Raw genomic sequence first — 22,241 nt, 5'->3', positions numbered from 1 at the left:
ATGGCATGGCAATAGAAGCAGTGCAGCTAAAAGAGAACTGCTATGGAGCAAAAATAATAGACTTTTGGGAATAAATTAATACAAATGTTCAGAATTTAAGTTAGAAATGTAGATCACTGCTTCTGAGTGTGTTTAAACCAGCAGAGAAATGCCTGGCCCTTTTTCCTTTTTTATTTTCTTACTAGTATTTATTGACAAGATGTGTTGAATGCCCGGATGAAGGGCAGCGGTGCCGAAATCCCAAAGCAGCAAGACCGCTAAACTCTTATGTAACCCTTTACACAAGGACATGTTTTAAATACAGCGGTGGGGGCGCAAAAGTAGGTATATTTTTCCAATTTTTACTATGGGAAAAAAAACTAAGTAAAAATAAGAATAACATACAAACGAACTGAGTACAATCTCATGTGGTCAAATTGTTGCCCTTTAACATTTTCACATTCCAGAAGTATACACACTAAAACATATTTTCACACAGACGTCTTAATATAGAAATATGAGATAATAAAAATATAACTAGTGAATATAAACAGCAACAAAAATCCCAAGGAGTGTGTTAAAACGATGTTTATTTAATTGGCCCGTATACATAATCTGCCGCGCAGTGCATCATACATAATGTGATATCTATACAATATGATATTATATATCCAGTATGTATATTACGTTGCGTCAAACCTCTGTAGAATTCCCTTCATCATCATCATCACAACGTTGGCGAGGATGTCCTCCCTCTCACAGCGCGTTTCCACGCAGCGCACTCTAACCCTTCCCCCACAAGCAAAGCGCAGCTCCTCGCGCATGCGTACTCGCCTCACCGCATCGGCTGCTTTTCAAAGGCGCAGCAAAGCAAACCCTTTTTCTTTTTTTCCCCGTTTGCATTCCTTCCTCTTAGCCCGACGCAGTTAGCCGAGGAGCGGCTTAAAATGTCAACTGTTTTGAGCCATCAAGGCGGAGGTGCTCGGGGGGGAGGACACAGCGAGCAAACAGCCCGAGAGGATCGAACTTGTGAATGAACCGTCGCGTTTTGCACCCCCCCCTCCCTCCGGCAACATTACGACGAGGGCGTCTAAATGATAGCCATTCACCGTGAATCAAACTAAAAACATGTTTTATTCCGCTCTAGTGTATGTGTGTGAGGCACTTTGATTGCGATGACATCATGCGGTTAGAATTCAGTGGGCGGGCTCTGAGCTCTGAGGGGAGAGGGGCGCAGCCGGAGAGCCATCCCGGCGCCATTAGCTTCCAATGTCGCAGCGACGGACATCTACAAGAAACTCTTTCATTTCTTGCTTTGGGGGAAATCAGTCGACGGCACTACGTTATATTCGATTGTAGCAGGACTCGGATTAGCCGTATCGAGCGTCTGCTGAGGATATTTCGCTTATTCTTTTAACTCGAGTCCCGCTGTCGACGAGAAACAAGATGGCGCCCACATCAAGTTTGAGTGCGGAGCTCATGCACGGCTGGGCGGAGGCGCGGGCATGCGCACTGACGACCTGCTTCTGGCTCTTATTTCCTGTTTAGTGTTTGTGCAAAGACAAACATTCGTGATAACTATTGCATTACTTTTCCACGCTAATTAGGAGATTTTGAAGCCCCACTTTGCCGTTTACTCTTCAGTCGAAGAGCACAGTTGAAATTGGGAATTTTGGTCTAAATACACAAAACATCAAAGCAAGGAAAGCTTTGGATGACCTCAAACGGACAAAGAACTGCAGTTACTCATGCATTTCAAGTTAATATGAACAGGACAAACGTAGAAAGTCCCCAGCACGTAATAAACATTTGCCCTGTGATCCCATCTAGTGGACAAAAACATGGTTGTCTTGTGGGATGTTTTGCATTACGTTCGCTAGAGGGCGCAGAGGGTTAATAAACGCTTTTCTCATTCAGCCAATCAGCGCTTGCAGTATACGCGATCTCGTATTGTCCAATCAACGGCGTTGACGTTGGAGTACCCTTTTGTTGTCTCAGGAAGGTGACACCTAGACGAAATCCTGCTCTATTATTCATTTTATATCGCTTAAAAGCTTTTCATTGCCGCCATGTCTTCCTTTGGGAAGATGTTGGGGGTCCTCCGGGGTGGTACTCGGCTCATTAGACGCGCCCCTCAAAGGATAATGACAAGAAAGTAAGTTCGTCGCTACACTCTAATGTTAGCATGCTAATGAGTAGCTTAAGGCAGACAAATCGCGCGATATCACGTTAAATATCGTGTACTTACCCGTGTGTGTTGACATTGTAGGGCGAGCGGTGGACCGCACATAGAACCGCAGTATAGGCAATTTCCTCAACTCACCAAAAAGCAGATATTCGAATCGGAGCTGCTCAGCGGTGCCATGTGGTTCTGGATCCTCTGGCACTGTTGGCACGATCCCGATGCAGTCCTGGTAAGAGAGAATCCATTAGACTCACCACCTTCCCCCTTGGGACTGTGCTAAGTATGGTCATGTGCACAACTGCCTGCTTTAGGGTCATTTCCCTTGGCCTGATGCTTCCCAATGGACCGATGAGGAGCTTGGAATTCCAGCTGACGACGAGGAATAAGGTGATTTAGCACTCAATCACAATTTGTATTAACATTGTTCATTGCTTTTACCTTGTTTTGCTTCTTTGTAGATCATCCAGTGTGACCTCAAGGATTCCCTGATACTTGTCATTGTACATACAATAAATCTTCTAAGTTAATATTTTGTCATGCGTCATCAATTATGAGCCTTTTCACTTTCCTCATTTTATTTACACACTTTTTTGAAACGCAGAAACAAAAATGCATCAACAGTGTCTGAGCTTGCCAGTGTTTGTATCATGTTGTTCAGAATGTAAGCAATTGGGGAGACCAACACACTTGAACACAAATGCAAAAGAGGGGGGGGGGGGGGGGGGGAGACAGCATGGGGATGGGAAGGAAAGTGGCAGCGGAGGCTACGTGAGCAACTGCAAATACGAGTGATGACAGTCACTCGTGAGTCGTGTGCACGTCAACCTGAGCAGAGCTTAAAGCTACTTGGCATCTTTTTCGGATGACTCCATAACACTGAGCAGTGTTTTTTGAAAGCGGGCAACGAGCAGGAAGCTAAAAAAAAACAGGAGAAGGTGAAAACATCTGCATCTGTGACGTGGCTGGTGCTTTTATCAAAGGTTCTGTTCATGGCATCATTCCCTGAGAGTCAACAACTGCAAAATTCTGCACTATTTTCAGCTCCTCGCAACCTCCCGGCACCACAGTGGCTCAGAATACTAAGTGGCACGAGTGGATTGAGGATTAAAAGTAAAAAAAAGGGGGGGGGGGGACCCGTTCTAGTCGCACACAGCCAAGGAAACCACCAAGGACAAAATAAAAACACCAGCTACGGAGAGAAGAATTAACAATTAGTAAATCAGTTGCTACGCAAGATGACAAGCACACCAATGCAAACACACCACATTTACAGAAAAACAAACAAAGGACGTCCAAAATATAATAAAACTATCTCTTCGTTAATAAATACACCAAAATAACAAAAGAAAATCTCAGATAAAAGGAGAAATAAATTAAGCAGAATATCCATGAGTTTGGGGGTAAAGATTCCTATTCAAACCAACAGGGGGCAGCAATAAACTTGTAGAAAAAGCAAAGAAAATTGGAAAAAGGTGGGAAAAAAAAGCTGCCACCCTTTAAGTCTTTATTGCTGGTGAGTCTTAGAAAGCATGAGCACCATTTTTGAAATCTGCCGCTCCCCAAAAAAAGCAAGACTATGCATCAAAAGTTGTTTGGTAAACCTCATTGTCGTTCTCCATTTTAATGCCCGCACTCGCTCCCTTCCTCCATTTTGTTTCATCGTTAGTGTGCTTGTAGTGTGAAGTGGTGCATGACCCCTTTTGTCCATCCTCTTCACGCCGTCTCATTTCCAAAAAGCACAAGAGTGTCCGAATATTAATAAAAATAAAAAGCGTCTTGTTTTCTTTCCTTTTCCTCAGACAAAAACACGACTGTGTCTGTTAATTTTCAAAATCTTGCCCAGTCTCTGCTTGGCGGTGGCCATGCCTTTTTTGGGACGCTTGCCTGAGCAAAAAAAAAAAAAATTAAAGGTTATAGGTTAAATAAAAGGCATGAATATAAATCGAGAGTCAAACCTTTTGTGGCTTGATTGCTGATGGGCGGGGGGTTGGGGGCGTGTCTCTTGGAGGGGTGCAGGGGCGGCGACATGTCGGGGTCACAGTACTGGTAGTCGTGCTCCGGGCTGGTCAGGCCCTGATTGTCCCAGGCCTCGCTGCTGTTGCCTTGGCTGTCCATGGGACTGGCGTCCCCCTGCTGGTGGGGCGCCGGGCCCCGCTGCTCCGCAGGGTCGGAAGACCACCAGGGCTCTCGAGGCGACGCCGCCTTCTCCGGCATGGCGGGGCACAGGAGGCCGGCCATGGACAACATCCCCTGAATGGCTTCTTCCGTGCTGGGTGAGGTAGGACGTTCTCTGCGGGGGTCACCCAAAAACATTGACACCCAAATACGGTCATCCTTTCCCGTCCGTGCGGGCTTCTTACCGTTTGAGTGGCTTCTGGTGAGACGGGTCCAGCTCGATGGTGTGTCCTTTCTGCCTTTGCTCCTCTTCCTCAGAATCCTCGTCGGAAGAGGACGAGAGCGGAGACACTTTGCGCTTTGGACGCAGAAGACATTGAAATGAGCCTTCCGCTGTTGTGGCTTTTTCCAGACAATGTATGAAACTAAATGGTGGACCACGGTACCTGCGTGGGGGTATCGCTGTCCGAATCGTCGTCTGACGATGACGAGTGTCCCGATGCTTCTTCCCTGAGTTCGGTCTTCACTCTCTCCACACTTGCTGCGGCACCCAAAACAACAACAACAAAGTGTCAAAACACAAACGTGACATCATAGACAAACACAAAATGGTGATTCAGCACCAATGATTTTGTGAGCGTCGGCATGCGGCCCTCGATTCATCCGGTCTGACTTGACGTCTGTGCTCTTGTTGACGGCAGTGTCGGCGGACTCCATTTTGATCGGGCACGCCATTGGCTGCCTCATATCCCTGAAATTGTAATTCTAGGTGAATCGGAATCAACCTCACTTCGACCCGATTTGAATGTCAAAGTCTTCTGACCGAATGATCCTGCCGTTGACCAGCATGAGTCTGAGGTGGTTCTCCTCCAGGGACTCGGCGGCGGCGGCCGAAGCCGTCGAGGCCTTGTTGAGCTTCCCGCGAACTTTGGCGCAGAACGCCGGATCCTGCCCGACAGCACATGACAGGTCAGGCCTGCCCAAAGACATCATGGGAGAAGCAAAAACTCACATGCTCCAGGGGGCCCACCTCCAGCCTCCTCAGCACCTCCCTGGTGTGTCTCTCCAGGATGTCCAGGTTGGAAGACGTCCGGGTCGCCTGCCGCTGCTGCTGCTCCCGCAGGCGGCGGGCGGCACGTCTAGCTTGCCGCGCTTGGCACAAACGCTCCAGGGTGGTGCGAGTGGACGGGCAGCCGTTGGATCCTCCGCAAACGCTTCCCTGAGATTTGAGCGGCTTGACGCCCACGCCGGCGCCGCTCCCGTTGCTCGGATCCTCCTGAGGAGCCAGACGTCACCTTCTCGGTTAACCTCAAGTCCCTCTCGGCAGAGGGGAAAGAATGCCTATTGTTCGATTGTCAACCTCCAGGTGTCGGATTTCCTTGGTGAGCTCCTTGATGAGATGATGCGGCTTGATGTTGTCTGGGACCTCGCTGTTGGGCTGAGTCACCTGGCGATGAGGTCAAGGCAGCAAATGATGAGGAAAAAAAAAAAAAGACAGGCTACGGAGGAAGGCGGTGTGTCGAGAACTCACCTCTCTCTTCAACCAGGTCTTGAGTGCACAGATTAAAGCCTTCACGCCCTCCGTTAGGTACGTCGGAGGTGGACACGTGTCTTCTCGGAGCTCTGACAAAGAAAAAAATGTGTGTTCAAGGGCTTTTCATGGCTCAAATATCATTTTACAAACATCCAAATTCACCTTTGAGCGTTTCCAGAAGATTCTTGGCCACATACCAACAGATGGCCTCAAAGTAGGGAAACTTGAAGAGGTCCGGCGTTTTCAGACGACGCTCCATTTCGTAACACCTGGCCGATAAAAGGCATCAGGAACGAAAAGCGCTTTTCCAGCCGGATTTCAATGTGTTCGCACCTGAGCTGCATGCCAATGTTGAGGTTGTGCAGGAAGTTGCCGCCAAACGCCATGCAATCCTGAGACGTCAGGACAGCGTGGATCCAGCCTGCAGGGGGCGCCACAGCATTACTCAACAACTCTCCAAACAAACAAATCCCACGGGTGAGTACAATTTGTACCTGTGGGGATGAGGAGCGTGGTTCCCTGCGACACCACGCACTTGTAGCACTTGTCCACTTTGTCCCCGAAGAAGACCTCGCTCTGATTGGGCGAGGAGCTCCAGGCCTCGTACAGCGCCAGGTTGCCGGGCGTGGGCCTGATCAGGTAGAAGATCTTCTCGCCCTGAAGGAGATCGAACACAGCAAGGTTTACGTCTCTGGTCGGTATGGTGTCTGGAGACTTGTGTCCCACATACCCAGAGGACGTGGTACCACACGGAGGTGCCGCCAAAGTCGATGTGAAAGTCCGTGTAGCTGTCCTTGACGCCCATCAGGCAGTACTTCTGCACAAAGGGCTTGGGGAAGAAGGAGTCTTCTGGCCAGTAGTTCTCCACCCAGGACATCTTCTGAGCGACGTCGGGCACCTCCACCAGCTTGGACATCCTCCAAAGAGACAAAAAAAACACCATTGGAATTGCAATGAGGAATGGACGCCACTGCCGCTTTGGGGACTCGGCGCTCACTTGGTGTCGGAGAACTCCAGGCTGATGAGGTTGAGCACTTTGGGCCGCTGCGAGCTGGTGAAATACTTGATGAACTGGCTGAGCTTCATCTTGGTGTCGGCCTGCCGCGCCACGTCGATCACGTCGATCACTTTGTCGCCGCCTGCGATCGACACGAGATGCGCAACTGACACATTGATTTGCCTGGCATGTGATGACGGCGGCCATCTTGGACGCCCTCAAGGCTAAATAAACGCAAGCCAAAAAAGCAGATAAACATCTGTGACGCAACAAATCACAGCGAGCTGACACGTCTGGTTGTGCAGCTGCTTGTTCAACTTTCCCTGTGAGTGAGCACACACCTTTTATTACCCTGCCACTCTCAGCAAGTACACACACACACACACACACACGTGCAGTCCAGCTGGCCTGCATCTGATGACAGACGACAGCTGGAATGCTAAAAAGTGCCTGAAAAAAGTCCGTCCAGACAGGCGCCTCACTAAAAACCTCTTCAAAGACCAACGCCACATCACAGAAAATATACATTTGGAAAAAGAGTGTCCGTCCCTCTTATTTGCATGAAACAAATCCATCTAAACGAATAAACTTATGGACATTATAAACAAACCCTCCAGCCGTCACTTTGGGTAGGATTTCAGCGGATGACAATTCAACAAAAACTAACGGACATACTTCCTGTTTTGCATTTGTCAATAAATGCGCCACCATCTAGTGCTCGGTGGTAGAATTACACCTAATACAAAGACGAGTGAGACTAAAAGGGGAGACGTGAAGCCTTACCCACGTACTGCTCCACGTCTCGCACGCCAAAGGTGGGCGGCGGCAGCTTGAGGCCCAGGCCCTCCATCTCAGTGACGGCGATGGGGTGGCGGAAGCCCGAGCGCTCCAGGTACTTGGTCGTCACCTGCTGGCCGCGCATGCGCATCACCACCTCCTCACAGCTGCGGCGACAGCAAAGGTTATTCTCGGCGAACGGCATGGCTCCGATTGGCTGTTTTGCGGGCCGCCTACCTGGGGAAGGTCCTGCTCTGCAGCTCCTTGACGAAGACGGGCGTGCCGGCTTGCACCGGCTTGCCTCCGTCGTTGGGCTCCGTGTAATCGTGGCGGTGCCAGTTGTTCCGTCTTTTCACTGGGGGACCCCCCCAACCACAAAAAGACACATTCACGCCAATGTCCTTCAACGACGACGATGGCGAGAAGCGGCGAGACTCACTCAGGGAGGGTCCGTGCAGGACGTCACAGTTGGGACAGTGGTAAACATCAATATCAGCAGCATGGTGCTCCTCCACGTGCACGCAGCTGCAAACAAAACAAATGCACAACGGGCAGCTCGCTCATCAATAGGAAGCAGCAAACTTTTTATTCTTTTTTTGCGACAAGATGTCCCCGTTTGACCTCAAATGACTTCGGGCTGCCAGTTGCAAATAGCTGCTTGCTCCCGCTTGCCTCTTTCTTTCCCTCACTTAACAGCTCAGCCCGCAGGCGTTTTCATCGACGCAATACAAGATCAAGAGCGCCTCCGGTGGCGGGAAGCGGAGGGGGACGGCAGGCGGCGTGAGGACCTGTCCCGAAATGACTCGCGCTGAGGACGGCTGTGTTTTGAGGCCAGATGTGCAGCACGGGACTTGGCGGGATGACGTTAGCGGCGCTTGGCTGTTGTACGGGGCTCATGATCCCACCATGTGCTCGCTGCGAGGAAAGCATGACTCACACGGCCTCCCCCCACCCCTCAGTGTTTGCCAGCGAGCGACCTCGACTGACTTTTCCACCACGATGGGAAAGCATCACCCACGCCGGGAGGGGAAATTGGGCTGGGGAAGTGAGGGGGCGCAAGTATTTCCTGCCTCCCACCAGATGAGGCAACCACGACAACACGTTGCATCGCTCGCCACGCCGACGTCATCCAATAGGACACGCACTTTGTTGAGACCAATTACTACTTTCCTATAAGCCTGGGGATTGGTGGCAAAACTGTGAATCTGTCTTCATGGACAACGGACATATTTGCGATTGCCGCGCCTTAGTCAGCAGAAGGCTTCTTCCTTCCGAGCGGAGACGAGCGCTTAGCTCGGACTGCATCCACTTCCTGTCATCGGGGGCCCCCTTTCCCGTTCATTAGCCGGCGCGGTGAGAAGGCTTCATTGTCCTCGGCGTGTGACAAAAGGCCGGAGGCGGGCACGGCCATTATTTTAAGCTCTAAATAAGCACGGCGCCCACATGAGGGGGAGCCTCGGCCGGCTTCGTGTGACCTCCGGGCGCCGCTTCACGCCGTCCGCCTCCCCTGCTAATGAGTGTAAACACAGCAGCTACCTGGCCGGCATTGGAATGGATGATGGCTCAACATCCGTCCACTTAGTGTAAACACTAAAAAGCTTCCCCGCGCAGACCATCCATCTTCCTTTAGTGCGGCCGCACACGCTGGCCGCGACATTGACGGATCGCTCGGTGAACTTGCCTCCATGTCACGGCCATCAATCACCACACACACCTCCGTCCCGTTTCATCGTCACGCCGCCCCCCCCTAAATTAGTTGACACTACTTGCGGAACAGCTTAAGCGCAAGACAAATTTTGGTTCTTCTGTCACGGTCTGAACCAAAAGACATTTCTCCTTTTTGGCCCACACTCGCTCGCTGTTTGTGCAGCTTCAATTTCTCTTGGCAGCTCTCTTCATGCCATTACGCAATCACTTCCGTCATTTCAAAGAAAACGCTTTGTTGTTTTCCAAAAGTGTTGCCGTGGCGATGCCGTCCCCCTCCATGTACACACTGAGCCAATGGGCACCATAGCAGATCATGACAGTGGCGTGTGAGTCCATTTTTTTTGCCGCACGACCAGATTAGGTGACCTCGACACCTGAGACAAAACTTTACAGGCTTGATCCACTGAACTTGATAGTACGCACAATAAAAGTTGTGCAACAATGACTCATAACTGATAACATCGCAGGCACTCGTGACTAATACGCGTGGAAGCAGAAGTTGCCCGACAAAAGGATGACTAAAAATGCTGGCGAATGCTAAATATCATAAAGAGGAAGATGGAGACTAATATTTCACACTCATGCAGCGGTTTAATGTTTATATTTTACAGAAAGGGGATATTTTATTCATTAAAAACATAGCGGGGCCCAAAAATGACCAAGATTTACACAAATGTGACAACTGATGTTGACGAGGCTGTTCAGTTCCAATATTGGCCGCTAGGGGCCCCCTCGGCCATGTGCCCTTAATAAGGGGGATTTAAATTTCTCAAGCTGTCAATCAAAAGCGCCACCATAAAAACAAGGTCGGTCGTTGTTCTCTAACGTCGCCTTGCAAGTCAAACGAGCCCCTTTGTTCCCAAAAGGTGTCAAAATGTGCTTCCAAAACAAGAGTGCGAGCGAGCGAGCCACGTTTAACAATGGAGGAAGTTGCTCGAGGAGCGTGCCAATGTAAATAGCTTTTAAAGTGCGCCGACATTACCTCGAATAACCCGACTCAGACTGTGCCCCGTGGACATCAAATAAACAGAAAAGGGAGAACACGAAGCCATTGCTTTTAAACGCCTTTGTAGATGACGCCGAGCGTGACTGACAACAAACAGCGCGACGACCCAAATTGGAGAATCAAACTACTTGTCTCGAAGACGTCTTTTGTCTTAAAGCTTATGCAAGGACGAGATTACAAACAGCACGCGATGTCGTTCGAGTTGTGCCCCAATCCGACAACATCCACCGCGGTTTCAAGGAAAAATCCAGTCCACTTTCTTCAGTCAACTCGCGTCAATAGACGATTTAAAGCCCCCGAAAGCTAAGCTAACTTAGCCACCGGTCCGCCGCACGCAGAACCGTCGCCTTTTCCGGACAAACCCGGCGTGTTTGTCCCCTCAAACGGAGCTCGGCCGCGGGAGAACACATTGGCCGACGTACCTGCCGTGGAACCAGTCCTTGCAGATGTCGCACTCGATCATAAACCGGCTCACGTCGTAAGGCTGCCGGCAGACACAGTACAGCGGGGTCGCCGCCATCTTGCTACTGTCCCCAAACAACGCAGGAATGATTGCGGGGCGGAGAGTCAAGTCCAGTGGCCGGAAATTGCCGAAGTGCACCCGGGCGAAGCCGAAGCGAAGCCGGAGGAAAGCCCTGCCGTGACGACATAAAGAGATACTTTGAACTCAAAGACGACGTGATGGCGGTATGATCACAAACGTGTATTAAAGGTTACTTCACAACATAAAAGGGATTGACGTAGAAAAATAATCATGGAAACGTAAATACTAAACGGAAGGACAACACGTGTCTTCCCAGCTCGCTTTGCGCATTATATTTCGTTCACTATATCGTCACTGACTGATGTGATTCCGGCGTAGGAGTAGCGCCGTCTCGTGGCCAAGGTACGTAAACGCTACACGTCCAACGGTGACGTCACGACGCGAGCCAAAAACAGTCAACTCGGCTAATGTCACTACATAATGATGGATAAACAAAATTTATTGACAAAACGCTTTATCATTGATTTAACAAAATTTCTTTTAAATATAGTGATACATAAAAAATATGTGGTAGTAAAAATGTTGAGCGTTTGTACAAAGTGTAATTTAATGCAAAATTAAAATGTACTTTTTTTTGTCTTTGAAAAAATAGACATGAAACAAGGCAATCTGCTGGTACAAAAGTGGACGGCACATATGCGCACTCTCTCGTCTGGTTTATTTCACACTTAATGAAGCATGGAACAACAGACGCTGGTGAATATGACATCTGATGGCGTCGCTGATCACGTTTGTGGTCGCTGTCGTCAGTTAACAGTACTTTGGCCTTCAGTGCTAATCCGACGACATTTTGGCTCGTAATCCTCTTTGGGAAATCAAGAGGTCGCTCACATCACAAAACAGAAACACACTTTGCATAAATGTTTACTTTTGTCCCTTTTTCCGCTGCCTAACTCCAAATGGCTCGTCGCTGTTGCGCGTCAAGAGTCAACAACACTGTTTCGTAAGACATGTTGAGAATACTCCCCAAATCATTTTTGGTAGTTTTATAAGAATAACTATTTACACATCTTTCAAATTAAGAACACGTACAAAGGAAAAACTCAAAAGAACGGCGGACTTTTTGAACTAAACCGGTCGGTTGAGTTTCAAACATGTTTGAAGGTGTCCCTCATGGATGCGTACTTAGCCCCTTTTGCTTTACTTGAGTGGACGCATTCTTTGAAAGTGTCCCTCAAATTTCTATTAGACCTTCAATTTTCTCCACAGAAATCACTGATGCCCACATTTGTTTTTCTCACAGCAAACCACTTTACAAGCTCATCATGCCGCAAATCACCCAATCCTTTTTTTTCCCTTGTTCCTTCTCCTTTTACACTAGTGAAAGATGCATTAGCGCAATATAGTGTTCATTTCCCTTTAACGCAAATACATCATCGTGTTAAGGAAGCTGATGATGACACTGTGGAACCTTCTGTGTGCTTTTCTCGCAGTTAAGTTGTGGGAAAAGCCCATTTTTTTTATATATATATATATATAACACCACTGAGGTCGCTAAGCTTTGAGTACAAAGATGAAAAAGTAGTAAACTCAGTGTCAGTACAAAGAGGGCAAATAGGGGTCGTAGACGAACAGTAGGAAAGACGGCAGATGGAGGAAAAAAAAAAAAAAAAGTCATTTTTTCCGTGCGTCATCTTCCAAAAAAGGCAGTATTATAGAAGACCTGCAGAAATCCAACACGACTCGGAAGTCCCACAAAAGAAAAAGTTCTTCGACTCCACGCCGAGTTTCAAGTAACAAAAGCAGAAGGCAAGTACGCAGTGGCGGCGAGGGAAAAGGCGCTGTGTTGCATATATTAGGAGAAAGAAAACACCAGAATCAATGACACTTTGTGGGGGCGGGGCCAGGCGGGGCGGGGCGGGTGGACGGACAGGTTGGTTGTTAGGACGCTCGAGGCGGTCCCGGCGAGGGAGCGCCGTCAGTTGGTTAGGGTGCTGGATGCACGGAAGTAGGACAGGAACTTGAAACACAGGCTGACCACAAAGTACCAGATGTTGCGCGCCATCTGCGAGCGAGCGATGAACACTCTCCAGATGAAGACCACCAGCACCGTGTTGAAGGTGTAGCGGATGTTCCTCAATCTGCAAAACAGTCGTGTCGCGCCATAAGTTTACAGACAAATCAATCAAATGTTTTATTGGTCTGAACAATGGCAGGATGCGACCAGCAGAGGGCGCACCTAACTCAAGAGAGCTGCGTTCTGGAGCGACTTACTTCCTCAGGTGCTGCCTGGCGGCGGGAATGTCAGACATGTCCTCGTTCAGGACGTACTTCTTGGTGCCGATGCAATAGTTCTCAATGTACTCGGGCCAGTTGAGCTGGCGCACGTCAAAGTTGAACGTCTGACAAAGCAAACCAGTTTGTCAAGAGCACGGTGAAGGCAATTCCAGGTCAAATGGAAACAGCAGAACTCTTCGAGACTACCTTGCGGTCCTCCGGGCTCATCTGCGACATCAGCATGCTGATATTCTCGGAGTTCCACTCCCAATCCTGGCTGCTGAAGTACTCCAACAGGCTGATGGCCTTGTGAAGCCGGTTGAAGATGCGCATCATCCTAGATGGGATCACGAGGGACGGGCATCAGAACCATTTCCCGGCCGCTCCCCCCCCCCCCCCCCCTTACAACCCGGAGGCGACTTACTGCGGCTTCTGTCCCGACAGGCGCAGGACCAGGTCGTAGATCAGGGCGGGGAACTTGTGGCTGACCAGGATCCAGTACTGGTAGATGAGATAGTTGGAGGTGATGTTGGCGTTGGGTCGGCGAAAGGCCTGCTCCAGGGGGTTCCTCTTGAAGGTCGACATCACGTGATACTCTGAGGAGGGACGCAAAACCCATGAGCACTTCCCAGCTGCCGGAGGAGCTGCGTGACCGCCGGGCCGTTACATCACGGCACGCAACGGCCCTCTGTTGCCACGGCAACGGATCAGGAGATGACCAGATGCGAGAAGACGGCGGACTGGAGGGCCCTCCGACACGCGTGCTAAATAAATGGAACGGGAGACGAGCGTGGAATGGCCACAATGTTAGCTTGCTCTTTCTCCCATGATGGCGATGATGATGAGGCCTAATCCTGCCAGGGGCCATCTGCTAGCAATTCTCAGCGTGCTCGCTAATCTGACAGGAAGCAGAAAAAGATGACCCCCCCCCCCACTATGACACACTGCCAGCCGGATATCCTGCCCACATGCCTGCTAATCTGACCGTCTGATGACATGACATCCAATAATACTCTAGTTAGCGTGTCCAAGGTGTGGCCCGTGGGCCTTTTGGTGAGCATCCAGCTCATTGCGGCCGATTGTAATAATGCACTTTAGGCTTAAATTTGGTTTCTATGAGGTCAAGCAGCAGACCTCCTCATATTGGCTGTTCGGCATTCACAAATTCGCTTATCCGGATTTCTTTTCCCGATTGTCTTCTGTGGCCTGCAGGGGGCGCAAGAAGCCCACCTTTGCTTCAATTCCCAAAGCCAGCCGGGACATTTTCATAAGCTCAAAGTACAAAGTGCTTGCACTCGACGCTACCTACCGATCTCGCCCCAGTGGAAGGGGTTGATGGCGCCTGTCGTGCAGTTGTACACCAAAGCCGTTTTGGGTCTGCGGACGACGGGGAAGCAAAGAAAGACTGGTTAGGATCATCTTGGCCACTTTGAGGGCGTTGCCGACTGACTGACTTGTGCACGGCTGTGTACCAGCCCGCTGCCAGCGTGAGGTTGATGACCACGTCCACGGGGATGAGGTCGGCCACGGCGTCGTTGTTGGCCCGCATGGTGCGCAGGATGCCCTTGCCGGCCTGGCGGGTAGCGTATGAAAACATTCAGGTGTGTGTGTGTGTGTCTGTGTTTGTGCGTGCGCAGCGTGTCGGAGGGTGTCCTACTTACAGCGATAAAGACGCCGCTCGGCCCGTTGAAGTTGTCGATCCAACCCTGAGGAGAACGCGGGAGCTCAAATCAATGACGCTAACAGAGACGTGTGCGTGTTCTGGCCGTATCGCGTTACGGCCTGCGGCGGCCGTGATTGTCAATTAGAGACCATTAAAAATGCATCGGGCTCGTGTCGCGTCCGATAACACGCGCAACAGGAAAAGACGCAAGGCCGATGCCAAGGCAAGGTCGCGACAACAGATGGACAAGACTTTTTTCTATTTTTTTAAAAATTATCTCTCTTGCACTGCCGCAGTTCAAAATGACATTTGGCTTCATTATAGAAAGCACTATATAAAAATGTAATGTGATCCGTGCAGTGTGGGAATCATTAAAAAAATTCGGTCGGGGGTGAGGATTACCAAACGTATTAAGTGTAATGCGGAGGGCAACGGCCGTCCGAGTCGACACGTTTTGCTTTGAGCGGCCAATCGGAGGACACGCTGACCTCGTCAAAGGTCAGACCTTGGGAGGATAAAGTTAAAATCGGACCGATAAGAGAAAGTTAGATTGTGAAGGCCATGGGCAGATTAGATTGAGACGGCAATTTGGAAGGTGATTGGACAAAAAAAAACAGCGTTACCCCCACGCCGAGTCCTACCATTTCCAAAACAAGATACGGAAAAGCCGCAAAAAAACTCAGCGCGCGTCTCACAAACGTAATCCTGACGCCAGACGGGCGGGCGGGAAAGCCTCGGCGCCGGACGGAGAAGATGTTTGGACGGATGAAAGCAGCTTAAGCGTCTTCTGGAACGGCCCGCGCGTGAACTCGGCCCGCTCCCCTCGCCGGCGGCAATTAAGAGCCGTAATCCTCCGCCACTTGAGCGGAATTACCGGATCGATATCTCACCGGGAAGGGCTCCTGCCAGCTGGCTCCCACGATGGACGGGCGGATGATGCCGATGTTGAGCTCGCCCTGCTCCTGCTGCACCACGTACTCGGCCAGCGCTTTGGTGTAGGTGTACGTGTTGGGCCGGTTTCCGATGAGCCGCGGCGTGATGTCCCGCACGATGCCGTCGTCCAGCCACCTGAAAGGTACCGCCGCAATTAAGACCTACCTCGAGTCAAAGGAAATCTTCATTCCAACTCACTCGAGGGACTCGATGAGCTTGCGGGGCTCGACGGGCGGCGGGTAGACCACCTCGTCGATGTGCTTGCGGTTGCAGTTTGCATAGGCGGTGGAGATGTGGATGAAGGCTTCCAGGTGGCGCATGCGGCGGGCCAGCGCCAGGAGCTGTTGCGTGCCAATCACATTGAGCTGCACAGCGTGTCTGGCGGGCGACAGGAAGTGGCGGTCAGGTGGGGCGGGGCCTCCCGCTCACTCGCTCGCTCGCTCGCTCCGACCGGTCGGCTATTTACTTGAGCGGCTCGTCGAAGCGGATGGTGGCGGCGCAGTGGAAGACGATGTTGACGCAGGCGGCCAGCTTGTCGGCGTCCTCGGGGCTGATGGCCAGGCCCGGCTGCGTCATCTCGCTGCTGACGGCGATGATCTTGCGGTGGAAGTCGGCGTCGTCCTCCCGCACGCGGTCAAACAGCTGCGCAAAACAGCAGATAGCCAAAGGTTTGCATTTGTACCTCCAACATAAAAGACAGCAACAAATTATAGCTCAGCGGAGGCTGCCATTGTCTCGACGGCGTCGAGTGAATATTTGAGACCTGAGTCAGCGCTCGGAATGTACGTCAGCAGCCGGTAACGACGCTGGCGCAGGTGTCAGCATCCCTTTGTGCGTGCGTCACGGCAAGGAGAGGAGAGGCCTTTCCCAACTTCAAAGTCAAGATGATCGAGTCCATGATGGATGGCGGCTGACGCCAACGGGAATCGAAACTGGCCATTCTGGGTCGGGCGGCATTCCGACACGCGGCGAGGGATTATCTGAACCCTGCGTGCACACAATCCCGCCCCCTGCCTGATAAAGACCTCGATTCTTTTGTGAACACGGACGGAGGGGCGGCCGACGGGGACCGGTCGGATGCTTTCCCGCTGGGGAGAAGGAAAAGGATGCTTCTGAAATGCCGCTGACGGTGAACAGCTGTTTGCGTTCGTGGCGCCGCATCCATCCGAGGCCATCGCCTGGAAACGCGGCCGGACTGAGCGGGAAGGGGGAAGGGACGTTTTTTTTTTTTTTGCACCAAGCGTTATGCAACGCAAACATCACGGCCCTGCGAGCCAGCAGCTGGCACCGAGGAGGCGGGGCGGGTGGCCGTGTCGTCCACAAATGCTTAAAAAAACAAAATGTTGGTTTGCGGTTCCCTGACAGTTCCTTTGGGCCACTCGCGGCGGCTTGTCAACTTCCGACTTCTTCTGTGTCAAGGGAGTCGTTGGCGAGGATGATGGCCGGGGTTACAGGGGTCGCGCGCGTGTGTGTGTGTGTGTGGGGGGGGATGCCAGCACTGCTTCAACGGCGGCCTTTGTGCAAGAGGGCGACGCCGTGGGACGCTCGACCGGCTCTTCGGTGCCGGGCGCCGGCAAACAATTGTGCCACACACGCACCCCTGCAGTCATGCGCTCAAGAAGGTCAATGAATGAATGAAGACGCCTCTGAGGAAGTCGCAAATATTTCTTTATGACCACCGGAGAAATGGCGGCCATTGCAACGTAACTGCCGTTAAACAACTCATTCCTCATTTAAGTGCCGAAGGCTTATCACGTCCCATCTCACATGCAAATGCTTCCCTCTGACAATGCGAGCGCTCAAAGGTCGCTGTCTTGACGTGCCTGGCTGAGTTACGAGGCGAGCACGCAGAACGGGTTTTTCCTCTAGCAGCTATTCTGCTTTCTTTTGTTGCTTTTTGCTTTTGTCACCGAGCTCAACGGGCGGACCTGGCGAGGGCCCGCCAGCCGGCGCCAAGGCACAACGCGCTGGACCACCTCGTCCGGTGTCAATCCCGAGCTTTGATGAGTCACGCTTGGCCGCTCTGCCCGCTCCTTCACTGCCTGACCACCTGGCTGTCCTTGTTCCCCCAAGAACAGATTCTTAAAATAATCATGGTCGCCAAGGCAACATTTGCTCATTCAAAACACATTTTTGACAATGAATGACAAATTGTTGCGGCGACGCCAACGCTCAACTTCACGCCGTGTTCTGCATCACACGACCGTTTTGCAAATTTCAACCTCACCTTGCACTTCATCATGTCGTCCACCCTCTGCTGCATGGACTGTCCAGCTTTGGGTCGCACCAGCAGGAAGAGCGCCCGCACGTCCGGGCAGGAGCGCAGCAGCTTCTCCACCAGAACCTTGCCCATGAAGCCCGTGGCCCCCGTGATGAGCACATTCTTGCCGGCGTAGAATTCGGCCACGGACGTCACCCCCGGTCGGGTCCGGACGTCCGCTTGCTCCCCGATGGGGACCCGGTCGTTGCACTGATCCTGCATGCGGGAGAACATAGGTCCGCTTAAAAACAATCAAATATCCCGAGCGCTCGGTCGGGTCCGCCAATCTTGCCGGTGACGCTTAGACTGGAGCTTTAGGAGTCGTTTTAAGCGAGGGCGACGCCTCGTGATGCAAATATCATTTAGCCTGGCGGAACCCGACCCAGATGCGCCGCTCGTCGTCTCCCGGTGACACGCCATGCGCTCCGGCCCCGCCCCTGCAATTTAATTAGATCATATCTCGCGCACCGGCGGAGAGTAATGGAGCGTGCCACGTTATTTGGGCCAACTCGATACAATAAATCGGGCGATGGCGGGCGGCCAGTTCCCTTCGGACCACAAACGCCGCCTCCAAGGCCATCCGGCGGGGCGGGACGCGAGCGCAGCTGCAAATTTGGGTTAATAAGGTGAATGATTCACAGATTCCGTGGCCCGTTTGGACCCGCATGTCGAGTCCTAGGTGTCAATACTTCCTGGTTTCGCCACGTTGACCGTAAAAGATCAAGTGCGTAAGAAGCTCTCGCTTGGCAAGGATAATTTCTGGCAGTGGTGGCGTTGCATTTCTCCGAGGTCGACCTGACATCAGCACGTTTCTCGAGTGTTGTTTGGTACGCGGCAGATTCCCGGCAGGTCGGCCCGAATCCCGCCTGGACGCGGAAACCAAATCCTCCCACTCAACTAAACAATGGCGTGCTTGCACACTTGCACACTTACTTCCTTGTCGCCTGCTGTATAAAATAACAACACCTCTGTGTATGATTTATACTCGTCAGAATCTTGCACACATCAAAGTAAAAATCCAAAGTGTCTAGGGGTTGGGGGGGGCAGAACTTCAGCACGGATTAGCACCTGACGAGGGAAATGTTACTGCAGTGTCGACAGGCTCCTGGATTAAACGCCTCAAATCTCAGATGGATGCCAGAGGTGCTGTCGGCGAGGAAGACGATTATAGAATCGGGTTTTCGAGCTGTGACTTAAGTTCTCGAGGCGCCGCCGTAGAGAGTCGGCCTTCTTTTGAGACCTACGACCGTCCATTAGCGGATCCGCGCGTGCGGGGACCGCGGCGGCGGCGCGAGACAGATGCACTCGGGCTGATAGCATCACGAGCGGGCAAAAGCCGGCCAGAGTGGCGGCCGAGGGGGGGGAAATGGAAAGCTTGCACGATTGCGTTATTACGCTTGAAAGCAGGCAGGAAGTTGCTTCTATGATGGAGTGGGCCTGCTCTAATCTTACAAGATTACACAGATTAAAAAAGGAAAAAAAGGAAACAAAGACATAATAAAATAAAATTCAGATTCTATGTGCCTGTCAACATTCAACTGCCAATCACGAGTTATCATGAAGCGTCTCCTGGATGGCAGACATCCTGTCGAAGCGTCTGTAATTACACCCGCCGTCCGACCCGGACCGAGAAATCCACACCAGGACCAAAAGGTCGAGAAGGAGAATCTTGACGTTTCGTTTCCTAAAAGGACTTTGTTGCGTGATTCTGATTCACTTTCATGTCTTCTTGCTATAAAGTCAGCATAGAGAGTTTAAAAATCGGTCAAAGCGACTAAACCCCCGTGACAGCGACATTCGCTGTCAGTATGTTTTCAAACGGCGACAAATGTGACTTCGCCAACTTGGCCGAGACTTCACGTGCTATAATCAGCGGTGTCGGCGACGCGCGTGTATACATTAGCATGGTTGGAAGTAAGGTTCATGTACTGTACAGAACTGGATGACAGCCAGTGTGAGTGAGTGATACTCATTGGTCCCATCAGGCCACTCCATCACTGGGCTGGTGACATGCTATTAACGCCACGCCCTTCTACGCAGGGGTTCAATGTCATGCCACCCGTGTAGCGCCCCTCTCTGGTTATTAAAAGCGCACATGCCGAGACAATGTGGTGGGGAGGCGGCTCAAGGTGAATTTGCTACATAGGAAGAATTCTGCTATTTTACAGTAGTATTGCCATTTAGAATGAAAGTCTCCCAAATAAGTATTTTTACAAAAAAAAAAAAAAATCAAGCAATTCTAATAGCACACATTATATAGGTCACATAATAATATACTGAAAACATAAAAGGCATCACAAGATACATTTTTGACGACATTTAAACCAAATAATCATATTTAAGCATTCATCAAGGCAGACACGGTAAACAAGGCGGACTTCCGGTTTGTTCAAAGAATACAGGTTTACATTAACTTTAAATGAGAAGAACCACAAGAACGCTTCTTCCCGTATTATGTTCTTCCTACTTCATTATTACCAGTCGTAGTTCGAGCCAAAAATAATAATGGATTGATAATAATGGACTAAGCAGCTTTTGAAAGTAGAAGTGCGACTTTGACACGTCAGGAAATTGCTTCTCATTGGTCCGCTACTTCACTAACAAGCGAAAAGTGGGACTCAATTTGAAGTAAACTTAACAATTTAAAATGATTTAAAAAAACGTACAAAGACTCTTTAGCGTTTAAAAAAAATTCTGTAAGCAGAAAACACCAAGCTGTTTCATTGTGAAGGCCACCATCATCGCTTCCGGTTTGCGCGGGGCTATCGGAGGCGAGCTAACCGCCGGCTTGCTGACCCTCGCGTCGCCCAACGCCCAGCCATCTAAGGCGGCGTCGGGCGTCTCCACGTCCGCCCCTCTGAAGTAAAGCACTCCACCCGTTAAAGCCGTCGAAACGACTCAGCATGTTAACAAGTATCGTTCAAACGACATTTGCATTTGATCTCTCAACGCGCGTGTGTTGCTCACTCCCGCCACGCAGCCGACAAAAACCGAAGATGCTCCAGGGTGGGGAGGCGAGCCGGAGCGGCTGCGTTCCGCCGCTCGTCGCCTCCCCACACGGCCTTCGAGACTCAACACTCGAGCCGCCGTTCGCGGCCGAAAATGGGCTGAATAAACGGCTTCTTACCGTAGCCATGAGCGGCGAGCTTGCTTCTGTTGTCTCGCGCCTGTCAAAAGAGGCAGTGCGGTGCGGCAGCTGCGGTCTCTCTGCCTCCTCCCACCGGCCGCCCCCCTCAACCAACGGATGCTCCCACCACCGACTCTGTGGGAGAGAGAGAGAGAGAGAGAGAGAGAGAGAGAGAGAGAGAGAGAGAGAGAGAGAGAGAGAGAGAGAGAGAGAGAGAGAGAGAGAGAGAGAGAGCGAAAAAAAAGAAAGCCTCCGCCCGGCCCCGATGACAAATGTGGTAGCCGCCAGCCCGCCAGTCCGCCCGCCCAGCGCAACGCTGAATGAACGGGTACAGTACGTGTCACCCCACCCGTGGCCCCACCCACCTACCCAGCCAGCCCTCGCCTTTCGTCAACCAAATGGTGTTGAAATTTCCACGGAACGGTATGTAGGCTACGCAGGCAGGCAGGCAGGCGTTTCTTGGAAGTTACAAAACAATTAATGCATTGTAATTGTTCACGCCGGTGTCCTGAATACATAATTGATACACGTCAATGATACTCCGCCTCTTTACGATGTGGTAGCCAGACAGACATTGATTACTTGCCAGAAATTCCAGCAGTATCTTTATCTTCCTGATAGCTACCCAAATACTTTCTTCACATCGTGAGAGTACTTAAACACATTTCATATTCTATTCATAATCATTTCATTGAGGCCTTCTTTCATTGGAACGTATTTTCCTTTAAATAGAATCACATTTGTCAATCATGCAGCCACAAGTATTGAGGACGCCTGAAAGCTTCCTCCATGGTGACGTGAGCGTCATATAGCAGAACAGGCTGAGCAGCAGCCGTGTCTGTGGAATGTCAAGTATGCATGTATATGCAGGCGTGTATCTAGACTCCATCACGATAAGTGACACTCCAACGAGCCTTTTTGGGGAGCCCACTGTCACCTCTGCAGATGACGTCTGTGATGCTACCGGATTTCACACCTATGGCTCAGTGAAAAGGTTGTGCAGATGGCAATCATTATGAAAAACAGTCAAGACAAATGACATGCAAAAGTTTTACAAAATAGGAACAGTCATACTTGCAGGATTTACGCTGCCTCGATGGGTTGTTCCAGTAAAACAAGTCATGCGAGTCAACATGTCATGACCTTACAATTGTTGCATCATGCATATATAATGAGGATTTGTGGTTTCACAAACGT

At 50.8% G+C, this 22,241-nt stretch overlaps 3 protein-coding genes across 3 annotated transcripts; 1 reads left to right on the top strand and 2 right to left on the bottom strand.

The window, feature by feature from the left end:
- Window positions 1-1,306: 1,306 nt before the first annotated feature.
- ndufb2 (NADH:ubiquinone oxidoreductase subunit B2) lies at window positions 1,307-2,691 on the top strand. The gene is made up of 4 exons (XM_049760839.2): window positions 1,307-2,134; window positions 2,249-2,393; window positions 2,476-2,551; window positions 2,623-2,691. Exons 1-3 carry the CDS (start codon window positions 2,049-2,051, stop codon window positions 2,548-2,550), a joined length of 306 nt encoding a protein of 101 aa, XP_049616796.1. The 5' UTR covers window positions 1,307-2,048; the 3' UTR covers window position 2,551; window positions 2,623-2,691.
- Window positions 2,692-2,746: 55 nt separating this feature from the next.
- On the bottom strand, window positions 2,747-11,330 carry kdm7aa (lysine (K)-specific demethylase 7Aa). Its single transcript, XM_049760796.2, has 18 exons — window positions 10,723-11,330; window positions 8,027-8,112; window positions 7,825-7,942; window positions 7,594-7,754; window positions 6,811-6,952; window positions 6,544-6,730; window positions 6,308-6,470; window positions 6,147-6,234; window positions 5,976-6,082; window positions 5,811-5,902; window positions 5,640-5,726; window positions 5,292-5,555; window positions 5,103-5,227; window positions 4,903-5,030; window positions 4,726-4,820; window positions 4,525-4,637; window positions 4,120-4,454; window positions 2,747-4,048 (listed from the first exon to the last, which is right to left on the bottom strand). Exons 1-18 carry the CDS (start codon window positions 10,818-10,820, stop codon window positions 3,960-3,962), a joined length of 2,478 nt encoding a protein of 825 aa, XP_049616753.1. The 5' UTR covers window positions 10,821-11,330; the 3' UTR covers window positions 2,747-3,959.
- Window positions 11,331-11,481: 151 nt separating this feature from the next.
- si:dkey-97m3.1 (fatty acyl-CoA reductase 1) lies at window positions 11,482-21,212 on the bottom strand. Its single transcript, XM_049760800.1, has 12 exons — window positions 21,045-21,212; window positions 17,885-18,133; window positions 16,124-16,299; window positions 15,856-16,035; window positions 15,615-15,792; window positions 14,723-14,767; window positions 14,516-14,634; window positions 14,371-14,438; window positions 13,486-13,657; window positions 13,269-13,398; window positions 13,059-13,186; window positions 11,482-12,925 (listed from the first exon to the last, which is right to left on the bottom strand). The coding sequence occupies exons 1-12, from the start codon at window positions 21,051-21,053 to the stop codon at window positions 12,763-12,765; spliced, it is 1,617 nt and encodes a 538-aa protein (XP_049616757.1). The 5' UTR covers window positions 21,054-21,212; the 3' UTR covers window positions 11,482-12,762.
- Window positions 21,213-22,241: the final 1,029 nt, after the last annotated feature.

Source organism: Syngnathus scovelli, chromosome 22 (genome assembly GCF_024217435.2).
Source record: "Syngnathus scovelli strain Florida chromosome 22, RoL_Ssco_1.2, whole genome shotgun sequence".
NCBI classification, from domain to species: domain Eukaryota; kingdom Metazoa; phylum Chordata; class Actinopteri; order Syngnathiformes; family Syngnathidae; genus Syngnathus; species Syngnathus scovelli.
Note: the sequence above shows the minus strand (reverse complement) of the source record. Positions and strands in the feature narration are given on the sequence as shown.